General features: G+C 45.7%; 1 protein-coding gene across 1 annotated transcript in view; it reads right to left on the minus strand.

Moving 5' to 3' along the window:
- ATP8A2 (ATPase phospholipid transporting 8A2) overlaps positions 1-23,230 on the minus strand; it is a 333,778-nt gene extending 310,548 nt beyond the window's left edge. The window contains exon 1 of the mRNA XM_038762117.1: positions 23,149-23,230. Within this exon, the coding sequence (XP_038618045.1) occupies positions 23,149-23,209 (61 nt within the window). The 5' untranslated portion in view covers positions 23,210-23,230. The remainder of the gene's footprint in view (positions 1-23,148) is intronic.
- Positions 23,231-25,626: the final 2,396 nt, after the last annotated feature.

Here is a 25,626-nt window from a genome sequence, read left to right on the forward strand (position 1 = left end):
ACGGGAAAACAGAATGCATTTGTGGTTATTTACAGCAGCAGCAGCACGCTTTTTTTTTGCAAACGTCAGATGTAAGTTCCCCTTTCAGGAGCTGAAGATTCAGCACTTTATTAGAGTAATTGATTAGAAATGTAAATCCACCTATTTTCTTGGCTCCCCGCATTTTCCCGGCAATGAGACTAGCTAACAAGTGTTCGTCGGAGCATCAGACCAGGATTCCCGTTTGTGAACTGTGAGCCCACTGTTGGGTAGGGACTCTCCCTATATGTTGCCAATTTGTACTTCCCAAGCGCTTAGTACAGTGCTCTGCACATAGTAAGCGCTCAATAAATACGATTGATGATGATGATGAACCAGAGGCACAAATTCACATGCACAGCAACAATTTAGCAGAGCACTGAAGCTGACTAAAGAAAGGCTTCCTGGTACTCATCTTGTTTTCCTACTGTAACAAAAAAAAAAAAATCAATTCATTTGTACAGCAACGGTAGAATGAAACGATTGTTTAAATCCATCGAGTGTTTTCTGGTCTAAATAAAACGTAATATCTTAAATCAGCAGCAATATATTTTTACCCTCTCAGACCAACTGCTGTTGGAAATGAAAATGATCATTTTCCAAGTCTACAGCATCTTAGACTCCAGATTGTTCATCCTGACATTCAAATGTTAGTTTCGCTAATGCATCCACATACCTGGTAGCTTCACTCGATCATATTTACTGAGCGCTTACTGGGTGCAGAATACTGTACCAACCACGTGTGAGAGTACAACACGAAGGTGTTGGTAGATACGTTCCCTGCCCGCAACAAGCTTACAGTCTAGAGGAGGAGACAGACACTAATATAAATAATTATGGACTATAAGTGCTGTGGGGCTGAGAGAGGGGTGAATAAAGGATAAAGATCCAAATAAACTCACATGACCAGAGTTCTGGAAAACCAATGTATGATGCCTCGCTGTACTCCGAGGTTTAGTCTGTTGGGATGGGATCTTCCCAGTGGTCGACTGTAGTGCTGGTTTCACTCTGAGGGCTACCATCTACCTAGCCTCGGTTGCCCAAGATTAATGAATTACTGGATATATCTTACCCACCTGCTCAAATAGCTCTGCTCTCATTACAGTACTTCTCTGCCCAAGCACTCCTCTTACACAAGCACACTGTTTTGTACTCACCCAAGTCCTCAGTACAGTGCTCTACACACACTAAGTGCTCAATAAATACGATTGAATGAATGAACCGAAGCAGCTGCAGATGGTACAGTTACCTATAGAGCTACATTTTCTCCAGCGGTGGGATATCAGGGGCATGGCTAGTCTCTTCCGCGCTGGCTGCACGAAGATGAAAATAGCAGCAGTCTTCAAAGCCTCCTAAAGCATTAGTGGAGCTCAAAGATGATCTCCATGATAATCTGGGAAGACCTGTGTGCACTTTCAAACTAGTAGACGCTGCATTTAACTAGAACGAGGCGGCGTTTCTGAGTTGTGAAGTATACAGGAAAGATTGAAAGAGGCACAGGAATATTCAGATACTCAGATAAAGGGAGAACTATCTAACCTTCTCCCCATGACCCAGGTGTTTTTAAAGTTTGTACATCACAGTTAAACACAGACCTGCCACCACCTGTAGGCCTATTGCTTTCCTCCAAGAAGATACAATCTGGTGTTTTTCTTTTCATTCATAGGACAGCAGTTGTTAGAGAAAACCAGACTTACAAATAGCTACCTATCAAAAGCAAAAGAAAACCTTAGTTTCATTTTCCACCCAAATAATGCCTAAATAAGGATGCCCCCACATCCTTAAGAGGTAAGAGGAGAAGAGAATCTGGTATCTTTGGGTATCAGTCAATCAATAGTATTTATTGAGGACCTACTTTGTGCCAAGAACTGTACACTAAAGTTAGTAGGCATGAACCCTCACCTCAAGGAGCTTACAATCTAGCGAGTTGTACTGAGCAATATTAAATATAGAAAATCCGTGGAAAAAAATCAAATAGATCATTAAAGACGGGTCTAGATCGTTTAAATGAAATTATGTAGAATGCACCAGATTGGTTCAGACTTCTTTAAAAGTAGCTGAGTTGAGAAAATGTTCTCACTCCCTATGCCCCATCTTTCAACAGATTTATTCATTCATTCAATCATATTTATTAAGCACTTATTGTGTGCAGAGCACTGTACGAAGCTCTTGGGAAGGTACAATACGGCAATAAAGAATGACAATCCCTGCCCACACTAAGCTCACCATCTAAGGGGCAAGGGGAGGAGACAGCCATCAATACAAATAAACAGATATCATTATAAATAAATAAATAAAATTACAGATGTATAAATCAGTGCTGCGGGGCAGGGAGATGAGGAAGAGCAAAGAGAGCAAGTCAGGGCGATGTAGAGGGGAGTGGGATATGAGGAAAAGTCTTACATCCTTCCCTTCACCACAGCACCTGTATATATGTATATATGTTTGTACATATTTATTACTCTATTTATTTATTTTTTTATTTTACTTGTACATGTCTATTCTATTTATTTTATTTTGTTAGTATGTTTGGTTTTGTTCTCTGTCTCCCCCCTTTTAGACTGTGAGCCCACTGTTGGGTAGGGACTGTCTCTGTATGTTGCCAATTTGTACTTCCCAAGCGCTTAGTCCAGTGCTCTGCACACAGTAAGCGCTCAATAAATACGATTGATGATGATGATGATGAAAAGTGGGGCTTAGTCTGGGAAGGCCTCTTGGAGGAGGCCAATCCACTAGAAGCATTCAGAGATATGTACCCCTTAAATACCTTATGTTCACCCTACAACTTGTGAACACAGCCTTAAACTCCCCCAATTCCTAATTTTAATGTCTAGACTGCAGGCTCCTTTTTTTAAAAAAAAAATGGCATTTTGCTAAGCGCTTACTACATGCCAAGCACTGTTTCAAGTGCTGGAGTAGATACAAGTTAATCAGGTTGGACGACAGTCCCTGTCCCGTATGCTGTTCACAGTCTTATTAGGAGAGAGCAGACATTAAATCCCCATTTCACAGATGAGGTGACAGACATGGCGAAGTGAAGTGCCTTGCCCGAGATCTCACAGCAGGTAAGTGGTGGAGTAGGATTAGAACCCAGGTCTTCGACTCCCAGGCCTGTGCTTTTTCCACCAAGCCATATGGTTTCTCCTTTTCCTTGTGGTCAGGGATCCTTTCTATCAACCTGGTTGCATTATACTCTCCCAAGTGCTTAGTGCAGTGCTCTGCACATAGTACATGCTCAAAAAATAGCATCGATTGATTGAGTTCAGGCATTACCCCGGTATGGACCAGATTGAGAAACGAAGGCTGAGCGCTTTCCCCACCGCCCCTCAAAACATCCCTGAGGCTACTTTTAGCTCAATGCAGCAGCCAAGATGGAAGAAACAGGGAGCAAGTCAAGGAGGAGATCCCCTAATGACCACAGAGCCAGGGTCACCAGAAAGCTTCTATTCACAACCTGACAGAATGTGGTTGACGCTTCAGAGATTACAGCGACATGAAGAAGATTGGTACTGAAACAAAGGGGCTGAAAATTACTGGAGAAAGGCAGCAGACCATCTAGTCTAGAAAAAGAGAGGAAAATGCTCCAAAGGGATTCCAAAATCAAGACATGCAAGGCTCTAGATTGTTTTTATTTGTCTCCCCATAGCAATAAGAGTTCCAAGTTTAGAGCAAGGAATTCCTCAGATTGAGAACCTTTATCTGTCCCCTCCAAGGCTGAGCCAATCAGACCCTTCAGGATTTCCACTCCAGAAAGTCTGATTCCTGGTCAAATTGGGAACTGAGAACCAGATTTCACTTTTCCCCCATATGCTATTGGAGGCACCGCATGCCAGATTTCCTAGATAAAATCATGCCAAGGTGGCATTTTCTTTTTGGATGTGGAAGGGGTAAGAGATATTTAGGATGCACGAGTCCTAGAGAATTAAGCTAGAAGGGAAAGCAACTTGCTTAAGGCAAGTTGAAGCAAGCAAATCCCACTCACTGGTTATTTATTGAGCATTTACTAAGTGCAGAACATTGTACTGTCTACAGTGTGCAGAACTCAGCAACAGGCTCTTGAGCGCATACGAATTCCAACTGAATTTGACAATCCTTGCCACCAAGAAGCTCACAAATTGTCAGAGTGAGGACAGGGAGTTACCTTGTATCTCCCCCAGCGCTTAGAACAGTGCTTGGCACATAGTAAGCGCTTAACAAATACCAAAATTATTATTATCTATCCCAGACTGAGCCCCCTCCTTCCTCTCCCCCTCCCCATCCCCCCCGCTCTACCTCCTTCCCCTCTCCCACAGCACCTGTATATATGTTTGTACAGATTAATCACTCTATTTTACTTGTACATAATTACTATTCTATTTTGTTAATATGTTTTGTTTTGTTGTCTGTCTCCCCCCTCTAGACTGTGAGCCCGCTGTTGGGTAGGAACCGTCTCTATATGTTGCCAACTTGTACTTCCCAAGCACTTAGTACAGTGCTCTGCACACAGTAAGCGCTCAATACGATTGAATAAATGAATGAATCTACCCCATGCTTAGTTCAGTGCCTCACACATAGTATGCACTTAACATAAAATAAAAGTTAGACATGATCACTATCACTCAGGGGGCTCACAATCTAATACGGACAGATATAGATACACACACACTCTTAATGTTGAGTTGCCAAGGCAGAGCACAAGCCCATACCCCAAAGGCCCAGCCACAGGTGGGAGATAGCTTGCTAATTGACTGCAGCGGATTCCTGGAGTCAGAGAAACCACCTACATGATGATGATGGTAATAATAATAATAATAATAATGGTATTTTTTAAGATGTGTCAGCAGGAGCCAAGCTAGGGGCCTAGGAGGCCTCTGAGCAAATGCTCCTTCTCCCAAGACAAAGTTCCCAACTTGCTCTTCAGTGGTCCCGGGCCCCCTGGTAGCCCCAGGTTGCGATTTTTGCCTAGTGGATCAAGGCTAAGAAACTCTCTAAGATGCTTTAAGTACCATCCAGTTTTCTGGCTGAGTGGCTCAATTCCCCAGTGACTCTGAAGTGTGTATTTACGAGTGAGTCATAATATTTGCAAAACAAATGCTGTGGCACTTTCCTGGACCACCCCTATCTGCCAAGAAGCATAATTCCTGAGATAGTTCACGCACCCTCAAACTCCTCAAACTTCTTCCGGCCTTCGGACAGATTTTGTAGTGGCTTCTCACGCTTTTACGGGACCGATCTGCTACTTTGAAGCAAACCAACAGCAGGATGGCCTTGTGGTACTTTCAGAGAACCCAAGCCAGGGACTTCACATCCCACTCCTGCCTCAGCCACCGAGGCTTAGCCGGTGGCAACCCCATCGTGGCCTGGTGGATGGAGGAAGGGCCTGGGAGTAGGAAGGACTTCGGTTCTAATCCCAGCTCTGCCACTTGTCTGCTCGGCCATAAGAGAAGCGGTGTAGCTCAGTGGAAAGAGCCCGGGCTTTGGAGTCAGAGGTCATGGGTTCAAATCCCAGCTCCGCCATGTCAGCTGTGTGACTTTGGGCAAGTCGCTTCACTTCTCTGGGCCTCAGTCTGGGGATTAAGACTGTGAGGCCCCCGTGGGACAACCTGATCACCTTGTAACCTCCACAGCGCTTAGGACAGTGCTTCACACATAGTAAGCGCTTAATAAATGCCATCATCATTATTATTATACTTTTTCTCTAGGTTCCAAGCCCATAAAGCACAGGCCAACGGAGGGTTTCTGAAGCCAAGAGTCGGACCCCTCTGCAGCCTCTGCTCCCGATACCTCCAAATCCGCCTCTAGGGATCCAGAGGAAGGTGAGGGTGAAGTTGGTCTTCTGCGGTGGGAAGGCAGCAGCTGACGAGTAAGCTCAGGCATGAGTGAATGGCAGATGCTTAGTACAGTGCTCTGCACATAGTAAGCGCTCAATAAATACGATTGATGATGCTGCCCACCTATCCCGGGCTGACCTGCACAGGTCTGCAAACAGGCAATAAATCGTGGGACGGTGGAGGCGGGGGTTGCTATGAAAAATAGAAGCAGCAATCGCAATTCATATTATGCTCCTCTCCAGAGTGGGCACGGAATGCTGTAAATATTATTTCCTGATTCCCAATATGCAGATGGAGACCATAAGGTTGCTAATCAGGCTAAAGCCTAAATATAAATACAGATGGTCCCATCATTGTACCTCTTCAGGAAGCAAAGACTGGAGCTTCGCTGCCGAAGAAAAGCAAAGCAAAGCGGTGAGGCAGTTATCTGGAGAATCCAGACAACAAGAGAAGCAGCGTGAAAAGCAGCGTGGCCTAATCAGTAGATCATGGGCTTGGGAGTCAGAAGGACCTGAGTTCTAATCCTGAGTCTGCCACTTCAATCAATCAATCAATCAATTGTATTTATTGAGCGCTTACTGTATGCAGAGCACTGTACTAAGCACTTGGGAAGTACAAGTTGGCAACATCTAGAGCCAGTCCCTACCCAACAGTGGGCTCACAGTCTAGAAGGGGGACACAGAGAACAAAACCAAACATACTAACAAAATAAAATAAATAGAATAGATATGTACAAGTAAAATAAATAAATAGAGTAATAAATATGTACAAACATATATACATATATACAGGTGCTGTGCCTGCTGTGCACCCTTGGGCAAGTCACTTCACTTCTCTGGGCCTCAGTTCCCTCATCTGTAGAATGGGGTTTAAGACTGTGAGCCCTATGTGGGACAGGGACTGTGTCCAATCCAGTTACCTTGCATATACCCCAGTGCTTAGTACAGTGCCCGGAACATAGTAAGCGCTTAACAGATTCCACAATTATTAAAAAGCCTCATGGACTCCAGTTGGAAGGGTACAATATAACAATATGACAAACACATTCCCTGTCCACAACAAGCTTACAGTGTAAAGGGTTACAATTATCAATACAGTCACGACTCGAAGCTGCGAGTGTATCGTACCAATTTGTGAATTGGGGCATTGGCTGCTTTAGTTAAGGGTCATTTACACGATCCCTATAGCAACATTTTGGATTAAAAAAGGAATGCAGTGTCCACAAACGACGCAAAAGTTGCAATACCAAATTGTCCGTTGGGTACAAAAGAACTAAACGAAGGGCAGAAGGAACCAGGCAGACAACCGTTATAAATATTAACAATGTTAAAATCATTTTGGCTGGGTTATTTCAAGTGGTCTGTGGCCATTAGGGCAATTTGTTCTTCTCAAGAGGCATCCTATTTACCAAAAAGTGACAGAAAGAGAGCAAAGCTAATGCTTCCAAATAGACTTAATGTACCTTAAAAAAAATATGGCCATTCTAAAGTGTCTGTAAAGACTATGAACACTGAGCAGGGCAGAGCCTGCCCAGAATCAATGACCTGCTGTCTAAACTTGCTGTCCGACAGATGCTGAGGAAAACAATGTTCCCACCTCTGAACTCCCGGCGCTGGCTCTGAAATCGTGGGCTTGAATGACTTCTACAAAATACCTCTGCTGGGTAAAACGAAGTTTTACGAGATAAGTGTAACTAAACAACAGCACCAGCTGATCCGGTAGAATTAAAGAACGGCCGAAAAAAGGATGGTATCTTGCCGTTTGGAAAGTGTTAAAGCTACGGCACCACACTGATGCATAAGTTGTGATTCCATATTCAATCAGAAACAGGGACTTGGGGTTTACAGAGAGGAGAGCACATGGGAATGGGGCCTGCCAGGTGTGGGGTTCATGGGAGTGTGACTAAACCCTCATTTCCTCTTCTCCTCTCTTCTGTGTCACCCTTGCACTTGAATTTGCACCTTTCATTCACCCCTCCCTTAGCCCTACAACACTTACATACATCTGTAATTTATGTATTTATTTCTATCAATGTCTTTATCCCCCTCTAGACTGTAAGCTTGCTGTGGTCAGGGAATGCATCTACCAACTCTGTTATATTGTACACTCCCAGGCACTTAGAACAGTAATAATAATAATAATAATGGCATTTATTAAGCACTTAATATGTGCAAAGCACTGTTCTAAGCGCTGGAGAGGTTACAAGGTGATCAGGTTGCCCCGCGGGGGGCTCACAGTCTTAACCCCCATTTTACAGATGAGGGAACTGAGGCACAGAGAAGTTAAGTGACATGCCCAAAGTCACACAGCTGACAATTGGCGGAGCCAGGATTTGAACCCGTGACCTCTGACTCCAAAGCCCGTGCTCTTTCCACTAAGCCATGCTGCTTCTCTACTGTGCACTCTGTACTCTGCAGTACAGTACTGTAACAGTACTCTGCATGCAGTATGCACTCAATAAATGCTATTGATTAACTGAGTGATCGATTGTGTGTGAAGTCTGAGGTGTTCTGAGGTTCGGTTCTCTGAGAACTCTATTCAAGTTGAACACCCCCACAAACAAATATACATAAAAACGACGACACCTTCCTAGTGTCATTGAAATCCATAGAAACCCTATTAAAGTTGTCTAAGGTCAACGGATGGATGAGAATTTTGAATTTAGCCCAGAGATCTTGAGTTGCTCAACCCCTTTTTGAGCTGCAGCAGGATCATTTCCTCCTGCCTTTATAAAGACAATGTGAAATATGCATGTTCCCCTGCTTAATTATTTACACAGCACCTGCTCTTCATGACCCCACTCTGCCAGGAGTTAATAGGAGAACTAATGAACCCCAGAGCTGACAACAGGGTGGGGTGGAGAGCTGAGACAACCGCACAAAGAAAAAAGGAAAATACAAGTTGTCAAATGTCCTGTTGTTAAATTTACTAGGCAGCTATAGGATTTCGATACCCGTATACCCCTCTGAGCTGAGTCAAATTAATACCCCTATTAGATAGGAGATGAGTGGCAATGAAATGGGCCATAAAACTCACTGAAAGCATCACTTCTCCCCTTGGGCTTTGTTCATTGGGTAAAAATGATGAATTCAATCACTATAAATCGTTTTTTCTACGTCAGCAAGTCCAAAATCTTTAAATCTGAGCACCGTTTGGGGAAGCTATTGTAAGCTTAGGAAGTAGAGATTGGTGAGAAGCAATGAGACTGCCTCGAAACAGCACAGGACTCGAAACAGTTCAGGACATCTGGATTCTAGACCCACCTCTGCCCCTAGTCTTCAGAGTGATCAGGGCCAAGTTACTTAATCTCTCTGGGCCTCAGTTTCCTTAACTGCAAAAATGGGGTGAAGGTTGAGCCCCAGGTGGAGAGGGGCTTTGATAACTTTGCATCTACCCTGCCACTGAGCTCCTAGTAAGTGTTTAACAAATTCTATTATTGTTATTTCTCCAAAGTACGCATTTCATCAAAATCAGGTCAGGTTTTCCCCTCCCCGGGCTGGCAATCGTCCCTGAGACCTTGTGTCTCTAGAAGGAAGGTCACGTCGGGGCCCGTTCGATCCCAGAAATGACTCAACTTCTCTGTTTTGCAGACCAGTGGAGTTCTGCAACACAAAATGCAAACAAACCAAACCACTACGGGCAAGGTTGTGGATGTTTGAACCAAGGGTGGATCTGCCTAGGGTGAGGAGAAGACATTGGACAATTCCATCTCATCAGTAATGAACGACCACTTTTGATTTTTCAATGAATTTTCCCAATTAATCCTTTCTCTGTGTGAGTCTGCCCCCTTTCATTCATTCATTCAATCATATTTATTGAGCGCTTACTGTGTGCAGAGCACTGTACTAAGCGCTTGGGAAGTACAAGCCCTTCACTCATCTCTAGGACTGTGAGCCTCATATCTAAAACAATGCCCTTGAACCTTTCCCTGGTGCTTGGTACAATGCTTGGCATAGGATATATGCTGAAAGAAATAAAGGGAGACCAAAAGTAAGACTAAGTAAGAAAGCAAGCAAAAAATAGACTTAGAATAAATCTCCTCAGGGAATGCTTTTCAAATCTGGACATTGGAATCAGAAATCTAAACATGCTGGGTTGATTTTGAGCCTCTCGTTTTCATTTATTTTTCAGAGTTCATTACCACAACAACAAAAATAGGTGAAACCTGGTGGAAAAAAGTTGGAATTTCTGTGTTTTTGCAGCATTGTACTTTACTCACTCCCTGCTCTGGGAGCTGCCCAGTGGTACTGGGGTGAGGTGAAGGAAAGTTCTCTGAACTCTATCCCTTGATCAGAAAGGGGGACAGATGTATCCTCTTAGAGAAGAATGTGTTTGCATAGGCAAGAAGGTGAAGTATAGTGAAGCCTGCAATTAGAAGTTCATTTTTGCACTCAGCAACTTCACACATCGCTGCTCTGAGGCTGCGGCGTGCGGCCGTGGAGCCAGTTAAGAGCTGCCTCAGGAGGACACATTCTCCACTAGCCTCCTGACGAGCTTGGAGGTCTGGTCCTCCCCTTCCAAACAAAGTTGGGTGAGTGGCCCTCCGGTCAAAATAACTGCCACCCCTTCTCTGCTCTACACTACTGCTCTACTTCTTATAGTCTCAGCTCCAACCTCTTAATCACTCAGTTGTATTTTTGGAGTGCCTAACTCTGTGCAGTGTGTCATACTAAGCACTTGGGAGGGTACAACAGAAGTGAAAAGTACAGTCTTTGCCCTCAAAGAGCCTATATCATATGAATTCATTCAGAAGTTGGCCATGAAGGGGACCAATAACTGTTTGATGAGGATTAGGGTCTTACCTGACTAAGCCCTCATTTCCTTTTTTTCCATTCCCTTCTGTATCACCCGGACTTGCTCCCTTTATTCATCCCCCCTCCCGGCCTCTCAGCACTTATGTACATATCTATAATTTGTTTATATTAATGTCTATCTCCTCCTCTAGACTAAGCTCTTTGCGAGCAGGTAATGTGTCTGTTATATTGTACTCTCCCAAGTGCTTAGTACAGAGCTCTGCACACAGTAAGTGCTCAATAAATATGACTGATTGATTGATTGATTGATTGATTAGGGTCATGACGGCGACCTTACCGGCCAGCCGTGACAGTACCATAACAGGAAAGAAACCCTGACAGGTCCCGGGGAGCATTTTTTTCCACCCACTCTTCCAAGCTGTTCATATCACTGACTCCATTCATTCCATCTGGGCTCATCGCTTTACTAATCTGGGGCATTTTCACATTTTAGGTCATTAGCTCCCAGCGGGGAAGAGCCTATTCTTTCCCTTCTGTGTTTTCCATGTTTTGTGATGATAATCATCACAGCCTCAGTGCTGTGGGCAATGAGACAGGGCCAGGAATAGAAATATGAAAAGGAAAGGAAATGAGACCTAAGCATACCTCCCTGTGTAAACAAATCCAATAGGCCCCAGCGCTGAGTGCAGGCTTTAAGTCAATACTGCAGTAGACAGAGAATGCAAGGGAAGAAGAGTCAGGAACGCCGGTTTGAGGGTCTAGGACGCTATGCTGATTTCCCAAAAATAACGCAGGGACAAGTAGGGCTTGAGGTGAAACAAAGGCCAACTTTTAAGTGGGTACAGGCAAAATGAGAAAATAGAGTAGCCCTAAAGACAGAACCACACTTCAAAGTTTGTACGTGAATGAGAGGAGGGCCTTTGAGGGCATCGGAACAGAGTCATCATCATCATCAATCGTATTTATTGAATGCTTACTGTGTGCAGAGCACTGTACTAAGCGCTTGAGAAGTACAAGTTGGCAACATATAGAGACAGTCCCTACCCAACAGTGGGCTCACAGTCTAAAAGAAAATATTAGTATTTATTATAAAGGGTAAATTGTTGGAATAACAAACAGTTAATAGAGGGATTGGGAACATAGCTAGTCCTTGAGACCAGAACAACAGAGTCTTCATTGCAACGCTCTAGGCAGGAGGCTCGAATTATCTGTTCTTAGAGGACCTCTGATTGATTGATTGAGAGGTTGGCCAGTGTCATGGGTTTACAAACTGAAGCTGTGTGAGAGACAGGAGGACCACTGTCGGAGCAGACCCAGAGTGGAAAGCAGTCATTTTAGGAGTAGGTAAAGAGCTCTGAATGCAAAACCACGAAGATTTGACGGAGAAAACATGCTGGGGTGGGTACAAGAGCATCGGCTCTGGCACAGCTGGTGTGTCAGACTTGAAATACTACCCTTTCAGGGTCCGTGACTCTGTATTAGTGAAAGGACTCTGTCTCCTGAGTGATTCTTTCCCCATCGCTTCAGCATCTTGGTGGAACTATCCCACCCAAACCATTTCCCAGAAAGGAACAGCTCTGTCCCTCACCCGCCCCCCGCAATATTCAAGGAGATGCTTCCTTTACTCTGCAAAGCTCTTCAGCAGTCTCCCTCTCTTTCGTTTTGCTGGGAAACCACCACACAAGGGAAAAAAGCAGCAGACTTAAGCACTCTGAGGCAACATCAATTCTGAAGCCATTAATTCCTCAGGGGTCTCATGACTTTTATTTCATTACATCTGATGAGGGGATCGTTCATGTCTTGAAAGCTTGCAGATGGGTACCCGGTGTGCATTAGTGAGGGGTTTAAGAATATCCAAGGCTGAGGCGTTCTGTCTGTTCTGTATCAAGTTCAGGACCAAAATTCCTTTCCCCACAGAAGAGTAATTGGTGGTATAATAATTCCCCAGAGCCATTTCGTAAGCCCCAGCAGATCCAGTGCTGCCTTCCACAGGATCACATCACTGCACCATCCCGCTCGATCTTATTCATTCAATCGTATTTATTGAGCGCTTACTGTGTGCAGAGCGTTGTACTAAGCGCTTATCCCTCGCTCAGCCCCTTGAGTCGACTTATCGTGTAGACGCCCGGGGTCGGGTTTTTCTAAAGTTGATTTTCCAGTACATGGTTTCTTGGAAGCCACCTGGGGCGGTCCTGCATTCTGCACCTCTAAACCTCTGTATGCGAGAGGGTTGCTTAGCTGCCACAAACATGAGCAGAAAGAAACAGGCCCCGTTACCCCCACCTCAAGCGGCTTCTAGGAAAGCGGCATGCCCTGTGGAAAGAGCACAGGCCTAGGGTTCGGAGGACCTGAGTTCTAATTCTGACTCTGCCACTTACCTGCAGTGTGACCTTGGACAAGTCATTTAACTTCTCTGTGCCTCAGTGCCTTCATCTCGAAAATGGGGATTCAATATCTACTCTCCCGCCTACTTAGATCCTCCTCTCCTCTTGGGAGTTCCAGCACCAGGAGGCCTGAATAAGGTGCACAGTTACCCCAGAAGCCCCAGAGCACCCCCAGCCCCTGGGAATTAGTTCCCAGCAAAGGATTAAGAAGATGGAAGTGAAACGATGTCTTTTTCTTTCATCACTGCCCTGAAAGTCAGGCTGGCAAGAATGGGAGAGGGAAGCAATCTGCAAGGGCTGGCTCTCACTCAACCCCACTGCACCCACTTAGACAAAAAAGCTGTCCCACAGACTAGCCAGTGAGGCAACCAGAGGCCTCAAATAACAGATAATTGAGATCAAAGTGCATTTTTAACCCAGAATTACACAGCAAACTTGCTGGTGTAGATCTGGCCAGGGTGACAGTTTGCCACAAGTTCCGTCCAACTATTCCCATAGCCCCTAGTCCATTTCTCCTTCAGCCCCTTCTGCCCTCCACCACAAATCAGCTCTTCTCTAAAGTGCCTTCATGACTGAGGAAGAATTGGCTTCAGGCTAAAGGCTCGAAATGAGAAAGAGGCTATTTTGAGGAGTGAAAACCCTACCTTGAAGTAGAAATGAGAACCGACCTCCACTCGGAGTAAATCTTTTTTAGCTAATATTTTTACGGGCTCCTTTTCTCAGATTTGAGGGGCAGCGTACCTTACCAGAAAGAATACAGGCCTGAGAGTCAGAGGACCTGGGTTCTAATCTTAGTTTTGCCACTTACCTGCTGCGTGACTTCCCTGTGCCTCAGTTCCCTCCTACATAGACTGTGAGTCAATACTCGCTTCTCCCTCCTACTTTCACTCATTCAGTCGTATTTATTGAGCGCTTACCGTGTGCAGAGCACTGTACTAAGCACTTGGGAAGTACAAGTTGGCAACATATAGAGACGGCCCCTACCCAACAGCGGGCTCACAGTCTAGAAGGGGGAGACAGACAACAAAACAAAACTTAAACTGTGAGCCCCATGTGGCACCTGATTACCTTGTATCAACCCCAGCTCTTTGTTCGATGCTTGGCACAAAATAAATGCTTAACAAATACCACAGTTATTATTACTGACCTCTAAATTAATAGGGAGAAATGCAGACTAGCTTTAAAACAGTCCTGGGAACATTATAGGCCGTACTTCTTGTCTTACCCTACAACCCATGTCCCTTCTCAGGCCAGTTTAACAATCGAGAGCTCTTTGAAACAGCAGCCCTCGCTCAACTTAATAGAGTCACTCGGGGTCTGTCTGATATTCTGTGGATCACAGTCATTTTAAAAGATTTTCTTCTCACTTTCTGAACACTTATTTCAGTTCCCTAGGGACCGGGCCTGGACTCAAGGGGGGACCGGCAGTCAATCTCACAGCACCTCCCAATTTCGGTTTGTCGTTTTTTCTATAAATCAGTTAATGAATAGTATGTCTTGAGTGCCATCTGTGGGCAGAGCGCTATAATAAGCGCTTGGAAGAGTGCAATAGAATTAGAAGACGCAATCCCCGCTTTCAAGGAGCTTAAAAAGTCTAATCCGGGGAGACAGACACAAAATTTTCTGCAGAAAGAAGCGAAGGGTCAAAAGAATATAGAGGTGGGAAGGTACTTAAGGAGTATCCTATAGTTTGGGGGGTTCATGAGAGTGCCCTGTGGCCCAGTTGACCCCGCCTTCATACTGTAAATCACACTGCTTTCAAACACCGAAGCCTAGCACTGCTACTAGATTTCTATGTATTCCATCTTTAATACAAAATTGAATGGGCTAAACAGGTTCACAGATCTCTTTCCCATTGATCTCTAGCCACAACCGTTTATTCTGTGCTTCCCAGACGTTCCTTATTATTCACTTGCTGTTCTCTCTTCCCCGGGTGCTGTCTAGCCATAGGTACCTCTTAAACAACAACAGGCCACCTCACTGAGAGCTTGAACCCCCAGGATCACCACGGTACCACCAGGGCCACCTGTTTGGATTTTTAAGCCTGGATGTCTCTCACCCACCATTCCCTCTTTGGTTCCCCTTAAACTCTTGACTGTTGGGCCCTTTTCCCTCCAGCCTAACACTTCCTGTTGCAAAAGAGCAGATGAAAACCCTTAGTCAGTTCCCAGTTAACCTGCCTCCTCCATGGCTGACCCTCTTTTCTCAGATCATTTGTTCAGATCATTTAATAGTATCTTTCTGGCCCATTTGTTCCTCCAGCTGTGTTACTGAGAAGCAGCGTTGGCTCAGTGGAAAGAGCCCGGGCTTTGGAGTCAGAGGTCATGGGTTCAAATCCCTGCTCTGTCAATTAGCTGTGTGACTTTGGGCAAGCCACTTCAATTCTCTATGCCTCAGTTACCGCATCTGTAAAATGGGGATTAACACCGCGAGCCCCATATGGGGCAACCTGATCACCTTGTAACCTCCCCAGCGCTTAGAACAGTGCTTTGCACATAGTAAGGGCTTAATAAATGCCATCATTATTATTTCGTTTTCCTCTTCTCAGTGACATTCATTTTGCCCTAAGTGATTGTGGAAAGAGCCCGGGCTTGGACGTCAGAGGTCATGGGTTCAAATCCCAGCTCTGCCAATTGCCAGCTGTGTGATTTTGGGCCAGTCACTTAACTTCTCTGGACCTCAGTTCCCTCACCTGCAAAATGGGGGATGAAGACTGTGAGCCCCACGTGGGATAACCTGATCACTTTGTGTCTACCCCAGCGCTTAGGACAGTGCCTGGCACATAGTAAGCGCTTAACAAATACCAACACTATTGTTATTATATGAGACAATCAGATCAGACATGATCCCTGTCCCACATGGGGCTGACAGTCTAAGCGGGAGGGGCAACGGGTATTTTCTCCCTATTTTACTGATGAGGAAACTGAGGCAGGGAATGGCACGGCTGGGATTAGAACCCAGATTTCCCAGCTCCCCAGTCCATGCTGCTTCTCCATAGTATGTGCCGTCTACTAGGCACCAGGTCCCAGACACTCTGCATGAGCAGGAGCAGCTGTCTGCCCTGTAGAGTTACAAGCACCAACAGGAACGACTATACTCCAGCGAGAGTGTCCCCCTCCCTCCCGAGATGCAAAGAGGGGCCTGGCTGGGATCAATGGGGGGGTACAGCCAGGGAGCAAGGCCAAATTTTGGGCCCTGGCACCCCTTAAAGATCAAAGAAAATTCAGGTCCAGGAGAAGAACTGAAGTTTGAAATGGGAACGTAAATTTCCATCAATGCATGAGAATGTAAGAAGGTAAATATTGATGAGAAGGAGAAAGGAAAGGAGAGTATCTGTCACACTCTTCTGCACACAGTAAGCACTCCATAAATATGAGCAATCGACTGATTCTTTCAAGAGAGTTTTGCGGTCCCGTTGATGGCAGAATACTGGTCTGACTGAAGAGAGATAGCTTTTCAGAGACAGAGAGAAGCAGAGAAGGAGTGGCAGAGAGAGTGTGGCAACAGGGAGACTGAGAGTGAGACAGAGAGATGGGGCAGCGGAGGAAGAGTGTTGGGTCTTCTAGACAGTCTTCTAGACTGTGAGCCCACTGTTGGGTAGGGACTGTCTTTATATGTTGCCAACTTGTACTTCCCAAGCAATTAGTACAGTGCTCTGCACACAGTAAGCGCTCAATAAATACGATTGACTGATTGATTGTTGGGGGTGGGGGGACAGAGACCCAAAGAGAAAGTGAGAGAGAGAAAAAGCACGTTGGACAGTTTAGCTACCGACGGTGGAGTGTGGCTGGGATTTGTAGTTGCTTTGATGACCCGGGGGAAATACCACAGCAGAGGGCAATGAGGTCACTTTTATTTTTAACCTACTTTAATAGGTTTTAATATTTGGTCTGAGCACTTTTCTTGGCTTAAACGGCCGTAAATGACATGCAGAGCTTCAGAAGCAGGAAGGAAAGGCAGACCCCTCTCTGAACCATTGTCATTATTACTACTAATAATAATAAAATATATTTTATAATGATATATTATAATAATACACAATATTTAAAATAGCGTATCAAGTGAAATAATTATATTATAATTATTATGATTATAATATTATTATATTATATACAAAAATATATGATATAATGTACATTATATATAATAGATTATATATGATGATGTTATAATATTATATAATAATTATTAACAAATTAATAACAATTTGTTAAGAAATTCAGAGATGCCTCATAGGGAACAATCTTAATGTAATCCATTCATCAGGCCCAACAATTCTGCTAGATAAAAATGAAAAAATCACATCCTCACGAAGAGCAAATCAATAATGAAATAAGTGAAACCATCTCCTGAAGTGATTAACTAAAGAGGGTGGGAGAGGGGCTGGAGTGGGCAGGAGATAGCTGACACTTAGTGCGAGGTAATAGACTCTGTTGGGGAGGTGGGGAGAAACCTTCACCTTTTAATCTTTAGAGAAGGATAGAATACAGTACTTCCAAGTCAGTAATAGTGAATTTGTCTGGCTCTCTCCCAAGAAAACCTAGCTTTCGATTGATCAAAAATCGAGCAGGGGAGTTTGTCTGTTTTTTTAGTCCAGACGATAAACCTCTAGTAGTATTTCTTAGTCCTGAAGGTAGAGTGAAAGTTATGAAATGTTCTAGAAGTTATTTCACAAGCATGGCTGATAGGCAAAGGCCCATATCGAGAGGAAACAAAGGAGGAAAGCCTTCAGCCCTAAAGAGTTCATTAAATGAAGCAGAACTGCCTGAGAAATGCTTGGAGGCTCCTAAAGAACAACGTCCTTAATTTGAGATGGCAGCCGAGGGCAGCACCCTTCCCGCAAAGTCCAACCTCCTTACAGATTCCTGTCTGTGCCACTCATGCCAAGGATACCCAATACTTGAAGTATGAAAGTCAATTATATTTAGACATCTTCCTTCCCTATAAAAAGCCCAGACTTAAAAGATCATCGACCTCTCCGAACTTCTTATCCCATGCCTTCCCCCAACTCCCAGATCTTGGGGAAAAGCGAATGTTCAGATCAGTGGGCATGGCTCATATTTCAATTATTTACCACGGTGAAATCGAGATTACTCAAGGTTACTGGAAGCAAGGCAGTGTATTATTGGTTATTTATACTGGTAGCAGGACAACAGTAGCTGGCTTTACTTGTTTTGAAGTCTGTCTCCCCCCTTCTAGACTGTGAGCCGGTCATGAGCAGGGATTGTCTCTATTTCATTCATTCATTAATTCAATCGTATTTATTGAGCGCTTACTGTGTGCAGAGCACTGTACTAAGCGCTTCGGAAGTACAATGTGGCAACAGAGACAATCCCTACCCAAATGGCTCAGTCTAGAATGGGGGAGACAGACAACAAAACAAAGTGAGTGGATGGGCATCAATAGCGTCAATGTAAATAAATGGAATTATAGATATATATATGTACACCATTAATAAAATAAATACTATTTGTTGCACTTAGTACAGTGCTCTGCACACAGTAAGCGCTCAAAAAATACGACTGAATGCATGACTTCTAAATGAACATTTCTGGAAATGTACAGGTCAGACTGCATAGGATTTGGATTTGGGGGTGAAGTGTGAGTCCTTTGGAAATCACTTTCCCTAGGTCGGTAAATATGCCAAAAAATAATGCAAATTCATGCCTTTCGGGTTTCTGGATCTCAGGAACGTGGCACAACTTTGGTGTCCTTGGTGGTGTATGGGATTTAAGGGGTTGGTGTTTGGTTGTGTGCTGAGATAATAATAATAATAATAATAATAATAATAATAATAATAATAATAATAATAATGGCATTGAGATGTGTGTCCTCCCTGTGTGTGTGGCTAAGGAGGGGGGAAAAAATATGTCGAAAACAGGACTCACAAGGCTTTGGCTTGGTTTCAGCTCTGCAGCAAATCTCTGCCCCAAGCCAACGTGCCTGTGCAGACAGGGACTCTGCTGCCAGACCTTAATAATAATAGCAGTAGTAATAATAATAATAATATTAATGGTATTTGTTAAGTGCTTCAGTGCTTAGAACAGTGCTTGGCACGTAGTAAATGCTTAACAAATACCTTTATTACTATTATTGTTATTAGAGAAGCAGCGTGGCTCAGTGGAAAGAGCACGGGCTTTGGAGTCAGAGGTCATGGGTTCGTATCCCTACTCCGCCACATGTCTGCTGTGTGACCTTGGGCAAGTCACTTAACTTCTCTGAGCCTCAGTTACCTCGTCTGTAAAATGGGGATGAAGACTGTGAGCCCCACGTGGGACAACCTGATCACTTTGTATCCCCCCAAGCGCTTAGAACAATGCTTTGCACATAGTAAGCGCTCAACAAATACCAACATTATTATTATTAGTAGTAGTAGACTGTGAGCCTTTTAGACTGTGAGCCTTTTAGACTGTGAGCCCACTGTTGGGTAGGGCCTGTCTCTATATGTTGCCAACTTGTACTTCCCAAGCGCCTAGTACAGTGCTCTGCACACAGTAAGCGCTCAATAAATATGATTGATGATGATGATGATATTATTATTATGTGATAAGCACTGTTCTAAGCGCTGGGGTAGATGTATGGTGATCAAGTTGTCCCACGTGGGGCTCACCGTCTTCATCCCCATTTTCCAGACGAGGTAACTGAGGCCCAGAGAAGTGAAGTGACTTGCCCGAGGTCACACAGCAGACAAGGGGCAGAACCGGGATTAGAACCCACATCCTCTGACTCCCAAGCCCGGGCTCTCGCCACTAAGCCCTCTGTCCCGTCTCCCCCAGCTCCCGGCGGGCGCTCAGTACCCCTGAACAGAACCAGAGATTTCAGGGGCGCAGGAGGCCCGTGCGGCCCTTGCGATGGTGATGATGGTATTTGTTAAGCGCTTACTATGTGCCAAGCACTCTGGTCACGCCCCTGTGTGTGCGGGGAAGAGGACAAGAGGGCTGAAAGCTCACCTCCTCCAGGAGGCCTTCCCAGACTGAGCCCCCCTTTTCCTCTGTTCATCACCCTGACTCCTTCCCTCTCCCCTACCCGCCTCCCCACCCCACAGCACTTGGGTATATTTGTACATATTTAGTACTCTATTAGTTAATTATATTTTATAGTAATTATATTTTAATAAAAACATTAATTTTATTAATGATGTGTATACAGCTATAATTCTATTGATGCTGCCGATGTCTGTCTACGTGTTTTGTTTTGTTGTCCGTCTCCCCCCTTCTAGACTGTGAGCCCGTTGTTGGCCCAGATGCAGCGTGGCTCAGTGAAAAGAGCCCGGGCTTTGGAGTCAGAGGTCATGGGTTCAAATCCCGGCTCCGCCGATTGTCAGTTGTGTGACTCTGGGCAAGTCACTTTTCTGTGCCTCAGTTCCCTCATCTGGAAAATGGGGATGAAGACTGTGAGCCCCATGTGGGACAACCTGATCACCTTGTAACCTCCTCAGTGCATAGTACAGTGCTTTGCACATAGTAAGCGCTTAATAAATGTCATCGTGGCTCAGTGGAAAGAGCCCGGGCTTTGGAGTCAGAGGTCATGGGTTCCAATCCCTGCTCCGCCGATTATCAGCTGTGTGACTTTGGGCAAATCACTTCTCTGTGCCTCAGTTCCCTCGTAAGGAAAATGGGGATGAAGACTGTGAGCCCCATGTGGGCCAACCTGATCACCTTGTAACCTCCCCAGCGCATAGAACAGTGCTTTGCACATAGTAAGCGCTTAATAAATGCCATCATTATTATTATTATTATTTGTTCATTCATTCATTCATTCAATCGTATTTATTGAGCACTTACTGTGTGCAGAGCACTGTACTAAGCGCTTGGGAAGTACAAGTTGGCAACATATAGAGACGGTCCCTACCCAACAATGGGCTCACTGCCCATTTGGACTTCCCAAGCTCTTAGCCCAGTGCTCTGTGTGCAGTAAGCACTCAATAAATAGGGCTAAATGAATGAATGGCGAGCAGAGAGCAGGGGCGGGGGTCTCTCGCCCTCCCATTTGGGGTGCGGCCACCTCCGCCTTGGGCCCAAAAACCCTGGGGGGGGGAATTTAAGGGGCATTCCCTTAAATTCAGTCGGTGTTCTGACGGGATCGCGGCTGGAACTCTTTCAATAGCCTCTTCATCAGGCCAGAAATGCTTCCAATACTGAGGCTGGTCCCCGTTTGACAGATGTGGTCACTGAGGCACAGAGAATAATAACAATAATAATAATAATGGCATTTATGAAGCACTTACTATGTGCAAAGCAATCAATCAATCAATCGTATTTATTGAGCACCTACTGTGTGCAGAGCACTGTACTAAGCGCGTTGGCAACATATAGAGCCAGTCCCTACCCAACAGTGGGCTCACAGTCTAGAAGGGGGAGACAGAGAACAAAACCAAACATACTAACAAAATAAAATAAATAGAATAGATAGGTACAAGTAAAATAAATAAATAGAGTAATAAATCTGTACAACCATATATACAGGTGCTGTGGGGAAGGGAAGGAGGTAAGATGGGGGGGGGATGGAGAGGGGGACGAGGGGGAGAGGAAGGAAGGGGCTCAGACTGGGAATGGTGCCCAAGACCCCCTGCCTGACCCCGGGGGATAATAATAATAATAATAATAATGATGGTGGCATTTGTTAAGCACTTACTATGTGCCAAGCACTATTCTAGGCGCTGATGCCCGCTGCCCCCTGCCCGGGCCCCTTCCCCTCTCCGGGGAGGCCTGCGGCCCCCTGCCCTGACCCCAGGGGATAATAATAATAATAACAACAATAATAATAATAATGGTGGCATTTGTTAAGCGCTTACTATGTGCCAAGCACTGTTCTAGGCGCTGATGCCCGGGCCCCCGGGCCCCTTCCCCTCTCCGGGGAGGCATGATGGTGGTGGCATTTGTTAAGTGCTTACTATGTGCCAAGCACTACTCTAGGGGCTGATGCCCGGGCCCCCGGGCCCCTTCCCCTCTCCGGGGGAGCCCGCGGCCCCCTGCCCTGACCCCGGGGGATAATAATAATAATAACAATAATGATGGTGGCATTTGTTACGCGCTTACTATGTGCCAAGCACTGTTCCAGGGGCTGATGTCCGGGCCCCCGGGCCCCTTCCCCTCTCCGGGGAGGCCTGCGGCCCCCTGCCCTGAGACCGGGGGATTATAATAATAATAATAATAATAATAATAATAATAATAATAATAATAATAATAATAATGACGGTGGCATTTGTTAAACGCTTACTATGTGCCAAGCACTGCTCTAGGCACTGATGCCCGGGCCCCCGGGCCCCTTCCCCTCTCCGGGGAGGCCTGCGGCTTGCTGCCCTGACCCCGGGGGATAATAATAATAATAATAATAATAACAATAATGATGGTGGCATTTGTTAAGCTCTTACTATGTGCCAAGCACTGTTCTAGGCGCTGATGCCCGGGCCCCCGGGCCCCTTCCCCTCTCCGGGGAGGCCTGTGGCCCCCTGCCCTGACCCCGGGGGATAATAATAATAATAATGGTGGTGGCATTTGTTAAGCGCTTACAATGTGCCAAGCACTGTTCTAGGGGCTGATGCCCGGGCCCCTGGGCCCCTTCCCCTCTCCGGGGAGGCCTGCGGCCTCCTGCCCTGACCCCGGGGGATAATAATAATAATAATAATAACAATAATGATGGTGGCATTTGTTAAGCTCTTACTATGTGCCAAGCACTGTTCTAGGCGCTGATGCCCGGGCCCCTTCCCCTCTCCGGGGAGGCCTGTGGCCCCCTGCCCTGACCCCGGGGGATAATAATAATAATAATAGTGGCATTTGTTCAGTGCTTACTATGTGCCAAGCACTGTTCTAGGCGCTGATGCCCGCAGCCCCCTGCCCGGGCCCCTTCCCCACTCCGGGGAGGCCTGCGGCCCCCTGCCCTGACCCCGGGGGATTATAATAATAATAATAATAATAATGATGATGATGATGATGACGGTGGCATTTGTTCAGCGCTTACTATGTGCCAAGCACTGTTGTAGGCGCTGATGCCCGCAGCCCCCTGCCCGGGCCCCTTCCCCTCTCCGCCCTGACCCCGGAGGATTATAATACTACTAATAATGATGATGATGATGACGGTGGCATTTGTTCAGCGCTTACTCTGTGCCAAGCACTGTTGTAGGCTATGCTGCGGGGCGGGCCCCGGCCCTGCGCCCCCCGTGCCCACCGGGCCGGTCCTTACCGGGTTTGCTCCCGAAGGCCAGCATCTTCAGAGCCGTGCCCAGGCCCCGGCCGGTGGGCATCTTGACGGGAGCCGCTGGGCACGGCCGGCTGCCAGCCCAACCAGGCCGCACCGCCTCCTTTCCCTCCCCCTCCCCCTCTTCTCGGCCTCACGGAATTTCCTAGCCGCTCACTACGTGCCAACCACTGTTCTGAGCGCCGGGGTGGCTCCCGAATACTCAGGTTGGCCCACTGTCTTCACCCTCGTTTTCCATCAGAGGGAACTGAAGCACGGACAACAACAATCATCATCATCATCATCATCATCAATCGTATTTATTGAGCGCTTACTGTGTGCAGAGCACTGGACTAAGCGCTTGGGAAGTCCAAGTTGGCAACATCTAGAGACAGTCCCTACCCGACAGTGGGCTCACAGTCTAGAAGGGCGAGACGGAGAACAAAACCAAACATACTAACAAAATAAAATAAATAGAATAGATATGTACAAGTAAAATAAATAGAGTAATAAATATGTACAAACATATATACGTATATACAGGTGCTGTGGGGAAGGGAAGGAGGTAAAATGGGGGGGACGGAGAGGGGGACGAGGGGGAGAGGAAGGAAGGGGCTCAGTCTGGGAAGGCCTCCTGGAGGAGGTGAGCTCTCAGTAGGGCCTTGAAGGGCCTATAATAATAGGCCTATAATAATAATAAGGATGGTATTTGCTAAGCGCTTACTATGTGCCAAGCACTATTCTAAGCCCTGGAGGGAGACGCCAGGTCATCGGGTTGTCCCACGTGGGGCTCACTGTCTTCATCCCCAGTTTCCAGAAGAGGGAACTGGAGCACGGACAACAATAATAATAATAAGGATGGTATTTGTTAAGCGCTTACTATGTGCCAAGCACTGTTCTAAGCCCTGGGGGGAGACGCCAGGTCATCAGGTTGTCCCACGTGGGGCTCACTGTCTTCATCCCCATTTTCCATCAGAGGGAACTGAAGCACGGACAACAACAATAATAATAAGGATGGTATTTGTTAAGCGCTTACTACGTGCCAAGCACTGTTCTAAACTCGGGGGTGAGACGCAAGGTCATCCAGGCCATGGGTTCAAATCCCAGCTCCGCCAACTGTCAGCTGTGTGACTCTGGGCAAGTCACTTCACTTCTCTGGGCCTCAGTTCCCTCATCTGGAAAATGGGGATTAAGACTGTGAGCCCCACATGGGACAACCTGATTACCTTGTAACCTCCCCGGTGCTTAGAACAGTGCTTGGCACATAGCAAGCACTTAATAAATGCCATTATTATTATATTATCCCATTGTCCCACGTGGGGCTCACTGTCTTCATTCCCATTTTCCAGAAGAGGGAACTGAAGCATGGACAATAATAATAATAATGATGATGGTATTTGTTAAGAACTTACTATGTGCCAAGCACTGTTCTAAGCCCTGGGGGAGATGCCAGGTCATCAGGTTGTCCCACGTGGGGCTCACTGTCTTCATCCCCCTTTTCCAGAAGAGGGAACTGAAGCACGGACAACAATAATAATAATAATAAGGATGGTATTTGTTAAGCGCTTACTATGTGCCAAGCACTGTTCTAAGCGCTGGGGGGAAGACGCCAGGTCATCGGGTTGTCCCACATGGGGCTCACTGTCTTCATCCCCAGTTTCCAGAAGAGGGAACTGAAGCACGGACAACAATAATAATAATAAGGATGGTATTAGTTAAGCACTTACTATGTGCCAAGCACTGTTCTAAACTCGGGGGTGAGACGCAAGGTCATCCAGGCCATGGGTTCAAATCCCAGCTCCGCCAATTGTCAGCTGGGTGACTCCGGGCAAGTCACTTCACTTCTCTGGGCCTCAGTTCCCTCATCTGGAAAATGGGGATTAAGACTGTGAGCCCCACATGGGACAACCTGATTACCTTGTAACCTCCCCGGCGCTTAGAACAGTGCTTTGCACATAGTAAGTGCTTAATAAATGCCATTATTATTATATTATCCCGTTGTTCCACGTGGGGCTCACTGTCTTCATCCCCATTTTCCAGAAGAGGGAACTGAAGCACGGACAATAATAATAATAATGATGATGGTATTTGTTAAGCGCTTACTATGTGCCAAGCACTGTTCTAAGCCCTGGGGGGAGACACAAGGTCATCAGGTTGTCCCACGTGGGGCTCACTGTCTTCATCCCCATTTTCCAGAGGAGGGAACCGAAGCACAGACAATAATAATAATAATAATAATAATAATAATAATAATAATAATAATAATAATAATAATAATGGTATTTGTTAAGCACTTACTATGTGCCAAGCACTGTTCTAAGCGCTGGGGGAGACACAAGGTCATCAGGTTGTCCCATGTGGGGCTCACCGTCTTCATCCCCATTTTCCAGAGGAGGGAACCGAAGCACGGACAATAATAATAATAATAACAACAATAATAATATAATGGTATTTGTTAAGCGCTTACTATGTGCCAAGCACTGT

This window comes from Tachyglossus aculeatus, chromosome 20 (assembly GCF_015852505.1).
Source record: "Tachyglossus aculeatus isolate mTacAcu1 chromosome 20, mTacAcu1.pri, whole genome shotgun sequence".
Taxonomy (NCBI): domain Eukaryota; kingdom Metazoa; phylum Chordata; class Mammalia; order Monotremata; family Tachyglossidae; genus Tachyglossus; species Tachyglossus aculeatus.